The following is a 7,732-nucleotide window of genomic DNA, read 5'->3' as shown; positions in this document are numbered from 1 at the left end:
AGGCTGGGCTGCAGCTGCACAAACGCGACACGAGAACTTTATTCACATCAAGATACAAAATTATATTTCTCTAGAAATTTCTCTTCTGCTCAACTGACGCTGATTGACCCACACAGGGGGTGTTGGGGGGAGGGGAGGGTTCCCCCGCCGGGCTGCCACACCCAAGGGCTTGGCTGGGTGGGCCCCTGGCATCAGCAGAGCAGGGGGGCCCTCAGCCCGGCAAGGATTGTTCCAGCTGCATCACCTCTTGCCCTGGGAACGGGGGGGGGGGGGCAGGGGCAGGGACAGGAGCTGGGCAGGTTGGGGCCAGCCTGGCGAGAGCTGCAGGGCCCCCGCCCCCAGAGGAAGGGCGCAGAGCTCCTGGGGGTAGGAGAAGCAAAGGCAGCGGCTGCTCCCAGGCCCCTCCCGGCCCAGCAGCTGCAGGCTCCTGGCAGAGCTCAGAACCGCCCCGTGCTGGGTCAGACCTTCCCTGGCCGTGGGCAGGGCCTGGGTACCTGGGGGGCTGGGCGGGGGCAGCGTGACTAGACACACACACGGGGAGGAGCCCGTGGCAGGGGCAGTGCGTGGGCACCTGTACACAGGAGGCAGGTGGGCACTGGGCATGCAGGGGCAGCTGTGGGGGGGGCAGCATGGTCCCATCTTAACCTCTCGGTGCAGCCCCCGTCCCCCCGCGGGTTCAGGCTGCCTGTGCCTGCTGTCAGCATGAATCCTCCTCCAGGCCCAGCCGCTCCCAGCAGGAGGTGGCAGCCAGACGAGGCCCGGGCAGCCCAGGGGGGCGAGGGCGGACGGGGGAGACGACCAGCATCACAGACACGACGTTACACGGGCGAGCAGCCCCGGCAGGCGGGTGCTCAAAGCACACGGGCGTGAGGGGGCCGGAGGCGAGGTGAGCGGGTCACTGGGGCAGCGCCTTCAGGATGGCATTGACCTCCTCTGCCACGGCCGTCAGCGCAAACTCAAACTGGTCCTGCCGAGGGGAGAGCAGGGTGGTGAGACCCACCCCAGGGGAGCACAGTGCCTGCCCAGTGTGAGGGGGCAGGGCTGTGCCCCCCCCGGCCATCACTCCCCCGTGCTGCCCGCAGCCGCCAGTGCCCACCCAGCTTATGGGCAGGGCTGCCCAGTGCCAGGGCCGCCCAGCGCCAGGGCCCTGCTTCCTGGAGGCTGGCCCCAGCAGAATGGAGGAACCCGCCGCCCTGGGAAGGGGCAGCCCCATTGTGCCCCCCGTGCTGGGAAGGAAGCCAGCAGCCCAGGATCTTTGCCCCCGTTGGGAGCACTAGCCAGTGCCTGGGTGGGGGCACAGCGGCTGTGGGGCCAGGTGCTGTCTGGGTGCAGCGAGCGATGTCAGAGGGGAGAAGGGCTGTATGCCCGCCCGCCACTGCCCCATAGGGGGGCCCTGCCCCTTCCCTGCAGGGGGGCTGGGCTGGCCCCGGGGCTGACCTGCTGGGGGTGCTGGCCTGGGCCTAGCTCGGGGAAGGGGCGCACCTTAGTCTGCACCATGCCGGGCCTCTGGTCGCGGACGTGCTCCAGCGTGGCAGCGATGTCAATCTCCTTCACGCCTAGGGCAGAGCACACGAGGGGTCAGGGGGCCCGCAGCCAGGGCTGGGCCCCGGAGCACATGCGGGGATGTGGAGGGGAGGATGCGGGGCAGAGCAGACGAGGGGCAGAGCTAGGGGACGGCCAGAGGGACAGGTGCCGAGGGCAGGGCAGCATGGGGGGGCCAGGGAGAACGGGGCCGGGGCTGGGCGCCAGGACCAGGCAACATGAGGCTCCAACGCGTGTTGGACACAGGGGGGCTGGGGGGGCAGGGTCGCTGGGGGGGCTACGGCCGCACTCACCTTTGGCCATTCGGTTTAATACCATGTCGATGAGGATGTAGGTCCCGGTCCTGCCCGCCCCGTCACTGGAAGAGACACAGACGCAGCTCCACAGACGCAGCTCCAGGGACGCACCCTCAACCCACTGCACAGGGGGGACACCTGGCTCCCAGCAGTATGGGGGTGGTGGGGGGAGGGGAGAGCCACTGTAGGCTTCTCGGGGGTCCCCACTGTGCTGCATATGCTCTTCCCTCGCCCGCCCTGGCAGGGGAACGGGCCCCAGGCCAGCCTGGGTGGGGCGTCCCGCGGAGGGCGGAGGGGGCAGCGTGAGCGAACCCCTGCTAGGATGGAGACTGCCCTAGGCAGGGTGGCAGCTGTGGCCCCCCGGGCAGGGCCGAGCGGCGCTCAACGCGGACGGAGGGGCCGTTACCTGCAGTGCACGATGACAGGGCAGGAGCGACCCCGGTAGCACTTGTTGACCTTCCTGCAAGGACAAGGAGAGAGCAGGTGAGAACAGCCAGCGCCCAGCCAGCCAGCCCTGCCTCCAGACCCCCGCAGCCCAGAGCAGAGCCCTGCCCCGGGGCACACACAGGGCTGGGCAGGGGTCACGTCCTGGGGCCTGGCGACCCAGTGGGAAGGACCCAGAGCCGAGGGCTCTCCATGGTGGGGCCGGCAATGTGCTCTGCCCGCTGCTCAGCCCCAGCCGCCTCACCCCGGGGGCCGTTCCTGCAGCGACGGGCACACTCTCCCCTGCCCCGGCCGGGAGGGCTGGGGTCCCGGCTCCCGACAGGCCTGGCTGGGGCGTCTCTGCAGGAGGCCGCACGCAGCAGAGGGGGCCAGGGCATTCACAGACGGGTGGGGAGGGGAGCCAGCCCCGGCCCTGGGCGCGGATCCTCCAGCCCAGCTCCCTGGAGCACGTGGGCTCTAGCAACCCCCCCCCCCCCCCCACGCGGTCTCTGCCGGGGAGCAGCCCCGTGGGGCGGGGGCTGGAGACAGGCCCACAGCAGCGTCCCGTGCCCGGCGCTCTGCACCGAAGTGGGGCGCTGGCGGGAGTCCAGGGGCCCGGGCTCCATGCAGCAGACACGGCTGCCAATGCTCACTTTTGTGACTATGCAACTGGACCCAGATTACTAGCTGCAAATCACAAAAATGCCACTGGCAGCTGCACGAGAGAGAGAAGGGGGCAGACCGCGCGCGCGGAGATCCCAGCCGGGCTGTGGGGCCCTGCCCCACAGAGGGGCCCGGGGGCAGCACAGACGGCCACAACCAACATGAGGCTTCAAAACACAGCCCGCCCCCCGCCCCCCCCGAGGCCAAGGTGGCGCAGCAGCGGGTGCTCCTCTCCGGTCCAGCCCGGTGATGTGGCGCACGCAGACCCCCACGCCTGGCGCTGGGGGGGCCTGGGGAAGACGCGTCACTGACAGCAGTTAGAGGCAGAGACGGGCTGGCTGCAGACCCCGCCTGGCAGGGAGCCGGTAACACCGTCAGCCCCACGGGACGCCAGGGAGGGGCGGTGCCCGCAACCCGCCCTGCTTCCCCCAGCTCTGAGTGCCGTGGGTTACGCCCACTCTCCTCCCCACACCCAATGCCACAGCGGGCGCAGGGGGGAACCCATGGCCACAGCCCCCCGCCTGCACTCCTGCCCCAAGCTAACCGAGACGCGCGGCACCGTTCGTCAGCAAGAGGCTGGTACGAGAACCGGGCCTGCTCTCTATGGGGGGAGACATGCCTCAAGCCCAGGTACCCACCAGCCACACCCGCCAGGGCCCAGCCCAGCAGGCAGGGGCTGGAAATCACCTCCCTGCCAGCCTGGAGCGCAGTAACCGTGCCCCACCCGCGGAGACCGGCCCCCCTGCGGGTCTAGCTCTCCTGCAGCGCCCCCCAAGCACTGAGCCAAAGCCCTGGCTGCAGGCCTCCTCTGGCTGCAGGCCTCCTCTGGCCCAGTCCTGGGGCCAGGGCAGGGGTCCTCACAGACCCCCCAGCCATCGGGATCCCAGAGGAGGGCCTGCTCCACTGCACCCCCCCTCCCCCCCCGGTCCAGAATCCTCCTTGAGCCCTGGGTCTGGAGAGCCCAGTGTCCTGCCCCGCAGCAATCCCCTCCCCCAGCCATGCAGCCCCCAAGAGGGGACTGCGACCCTCTGGCTGGGGCCAACAAAGCCCAAGAACTCAGGACTCACCTCCCTTCGCTGCAGGGTGGGAGGCCCCTGTGCACGCAGGCCCAGGTCAAACCAGGCTTTGGGCTCCCATCTGCAGTGGGGAACTAGGGTCTCATCCCCTGCCCCCCCAGACTCCCTGTTCCCCCACAGGGCTTCCCGCAGGGAGCAGCTCTCTCTGCCCCAGCTGCAATAGCTGAGCTGGCCCCCACCCTAGTCTTTCCGGGCCCTTCGCCCAGGGCCTGGTTTCTCTGCCAGAACGTTCAGAACTCCTCCCGCTTCCGCATCCCACGCCAACGGCAGGGCAGGGCACCGTCCCCCGCCCGCACTCCCATGCCCTTTGGCCAGGGCCCCATGCTGCTCGGGGGCAGTTTGCCCCAGGACATTCAGGGCCTTTTCCCTCCGCCATTTCCCCATCGCCCACAGGCAGAGACTGGGACGAGGACCATTGTCAGGGTCCCCTCCCCACTTCTCACGGCCGGCCCATGCTGGCTCAGCTCCAGCTCTGCAAGTCGGCACACCCGCTTGTGACAAAGTGGGACTGTTTCCTCTGAACAGTGTGGGGGTGCCTCAGTTTCCCCTAGGCAGTTCTTAAGTATCTAGGGGGTGGGATAAGGGTGTATGATCATTGCAGAGCCCTAGAGGGCAGGTGTGTGCAGAGGTCTGGACACAGAGGATGGCCGACACCCTGTTTCCTGGCAACTGATGGCCTGGCCCTTCCTCCCTGCAAGGTGAGAGCTAAAGGGTTGGAGAACAAAGTAATCGGTGACCTCCTGGCCCGGGAAAGGGACAAAGCCCAGAGGAGGAGGGGCTGGAGGGAGTTTCAGTTTGGGGCTGGCTGGAGACATGGAGTGAAGTGCAGACGGGGTTGTCTGGCTCACTGGCCCCAAAATGGACCCAGTTGAGGGGGTCCTGTTCTCTGCACCTGCAAGCTCTGTGTTAGACCATGTTCCTGTCGTCTAATAAACCTTCTGTTTCCCCGGCTGGCTGAGAGTCCCGTCTGACTGCGGAGTTGGGGGCAGGACCCTCTGGCCCCCCCAGGACCCCGCCTGGGCGGACTGGCTGTGGGAAGCGCACGGAGGGGCAGAGGAGGCTGAATGCTCCGAGGTCAGACCCAGGAAGGTGGAGCCGGGTGAGCTGTGTGTCCTGCAGACAGGCTGCTCCCCGAGAGGAGACTTCCCCAGAGCCCTGCCTGGCTTCATGAGGAGCAGGTCCAGAGCATCGCCCGGGGACTCCGTGACACCGCTCCCCAGCCTCCCAGACCCACGGAGCCCCGAGGGACTTACAAGCACAGCCCCCTCCGAGTGGGCATCCACGCGCCCTGGCTGCCCTGATTGCCCCTGGGGCCCCAGCTGACTGGGCATCCTACAGGGCTGAGCACCAGCCCCTCCCAGAGCCACCCCTGGGACCCAGGCCGGTGCTTTCCCTGACGGCTCCCAAAGCAGGCCTGGCTTTGCCAGCCCATCTGCCCTGAGCCTGCGGCCCGGCCCACTCCTAGCCAGGCTGGGAGGAGACTGCCCCTTACCTGCGGAAGTCCAGGAGGGGGCGGGTGGTGGTGGGGATGCCCTCGGCTGGCCAGCTCAGGAAGTGGAACTGGGTCAGAGTGCGGGTCTCCTGCGACTGCACGTTCTTCAGGTAGAAGCTGCGCACCAGGAAGTCCTCGCACCAGATGTGCTCCGAGACCAGGTTCACCTGCACGGAGAGGCCCAGGGAGTCACGGCCCAGCCAGCCCCAGCTCCGTCCCGGGGGCTGCACGCTCAGCCGGGCCTGCGCTCTGCCCGCTGCACCCCATGGGCCATGCCCCCGCCCACCCCGCCACTTGCCTCGTAGATGTGGTAGAGGGAGGAGCCTTCGTCGGGCCAGTACCGATCGCACTGCTTGACGCTGTCCTCCACCAGCGGGCTCAGCATGACGATCACCGTGCAGCCGTTCTCCCACACCATCTGCACGCAGGGCACATGCCGTCAGCAGCGGGCGCCGGCAGGCCGGGCCCAGGCTCAGGGGTGCTGGCTGAAGGGGCTCTGCTGGGAGAGCCAGTGGGGACTGCGAGGAGCCCAGGGAGGGCAGAGCTCAGCGGCCAAAGCCTGGGGTCCCAGCCTGCACCTGCTGAGCCTGTCCAGAGACTCCTCTGGGTCCTCTTGGCAAGGGGACTGGGCTCTCTTTGGGGGAGCAGCCCCAGCAGGCCCCCAGCAGCCAGCACTGGGCACCTCCCTGCTGCTTCCTGCCCCTGGCTCAGGAAACCGGGGCACCCCAGGGCACAGTAAGGTCCGGCCCAGATGATGCTCACCCGCCATCCTCACACATGCCTGCCTGAGGCCCTGTGACCCAGCGCTCCAGGGAGCCTGCCCACTGACAGGAGGGGGATTCAGAGCCGAGCAAGGGCAGATGCAAGGGGAGCCCCCTGCCAGGCAGTGCCGATGGGACAGGGCCACCGGTCCCTCCAAGCTGTGCGCGTGTGTGCCCACACAGCACCGAAGCCCCGGGCACACGGTGAAACCCCGCACGCACAGACGCACAACAGTTTGCACAGAAGACATTTTGTGTGCACGCGGCCTGCCAAAAATTAGAGGGAACTTTGGACAGCACCCTGCTGTGGGCACCTCTGTGCCCAGCCAGGGCTAACGCCGCAAAGCCAGGGGTGGGGAGGGTCCCGCTCCAGCACCCGGCGGCCAGCACTCACCTGCCAGAAGTCGGCGATGGTGTGCGAGAGGGGCCCCTGCGTGGCGATGTACGCTGGCATCCGTGGGTCGTGCTCAATCTGGGCCAGGAGACAGCGCGTCAGACACTTCCCTCAACAGCACGATGGGGGTGCAGCGGGGGCCCCCCAGGAAACGGACACCTCAGGTGGCACCAGGCGAGCAGGCACACACGAGTGTCGGTACAGGGCGGGGAGAGGGGTGCGTACACGAGTGTAACGGGGAGAACCCCGCTCTGAGGAACACCCCGGTCGCCCCGGGGCAGGCGGGCTGGGGGGCAGGGCCGGCACATGGGGCCCAGGCGAGCTCTCACTTACGATAGGGCTGGCGTTGATGAAGTCGCTGCGGGATGGGTTGCTCTCGGCCTTCAGCTTGATCCGGGCGTGGTCGTCTGGGAAATCACCGCACAAGGGGAGCCGTGAGCGAGCAAGACGGGGCTGGGCCATGGGCCATGCACCCCGGGATCCGCTGGGCCTCAGATCTGCCCGCGGCTCTGCTCCTGGGGGCAGGGGAGAGAACCGGTTCTCCCTGTCCAAGCCATGCCGGTCGGCACACCCCCATGCCCCCGCTGGCTGGGCTCCCCCAGCCTGTATGGCCCCCTCTATCCGTGGCCAGACCCCACCATACCCCGAGGACCCTTGGTGCGACACCGGCTGGGCTGGCAGCTCTTTGGGTCACAGCCCGCTGGGAGGGGGGCGCGCCGAGGGGGCAGGGCACTCACAGGGCACGTAGTCGGGGTTGCGGTTCTTCTTGAGGTTGGCTTCGCTCTGGGCGGCAGTGCAGACGCTGGGCTCCGCCTGGTAGGCGCACAGGGCCTGCCACTCCTTGGCCAGCCGGTCCCGGTTCCTCAGGTGGTCTTCCATGTAGGCCTGTGGGGGCGGCTCGCGGGTCAGCGCCGGCTGGGAGCGCAGCCGGGCAGGGCGACGGGCCGTGGGGAGGGCAGCCTCCCTGGGGCCGGACGCAGAGAAGAGGCCACACGGGCAGGGGAGGGAGCCCCTGGGGCGGGGACGTTTGGGCCAGCAGCAGGAGGCATCTCCTCCAGCAGGGGGCAGTGCGCACACACACGGGG

At 68.6% G+C, this 7,732-nt stretch overlaps 1 protein-coding gene across 2 annotated transcripts in view; it reads right to left on the bottom strand.

Annotated features, from left to right (window-relative positions):
- Nucleotides 1-9: 9 nt before the first annotated feature.
- The window catches only part of PTPRN (protein tyrosine phosphatase receptor type N), a 48,230-nt gene continuing 40,507 nt past the window's right edge, over nt 10-7,732 (bottom strand). For both annotated transcript variants that reach the window (XM_084643399.1, XM_084643400.1), the window contains exons 15-23: nt 7,385-7,532; nt 6,981-7,054; nt 6,648-6,725; nt 5,791-5,910; nt 5,493-5,659; nt 2,245-2,298; nt 1,836-1,900; nt 1,483-1,556; nt 10-967 (exon numbers count right to left, since the gene is read on the bottom strand). In XM_084643399.1, coding sequence (XP_084499525.1) covers nt 896-967; nt 1,483-1,556; nt 1,836-1,900; nt 2,245-2,298; nt 5,493-5,659; nt 5,791-5,910; nt 6,648-6,725; nt 6,981-7,054; nt 7,385-7,532 — 852 coding nt within the window. In that variant the 3' untranslated portion in view covers nt 10-895. The remainder of the gene's footprint in view (nt 968-1,482; nt 1,557-1,835; nt 1,901-2,244; nt 2,299-5,492; nt 5,660-5,790; nt 5,911-6,647; nt 6,726-6,980; nt 7,055-7,384; nt 7,533-7,732) is intronic.

Source organism: Lepidochelys olivacea (assembly GCF_965140295.1).
Source record: "Lepidochelys olivacea isolate rLepOli2 genome assembly, chromosome: 11".
In the NCBI taxonomy this organism is placed as follows: domain Eukaryota; kingdom Metazoa; phylum Chordata; order Testudines; family Cheloniidae; genus Lepidochelys; species Lepidochelys olivacea.
Note: the sequence above shows the minus strand (reverse complement) of the source record. Positions and strands in the feature narration are given on the sequence as shown.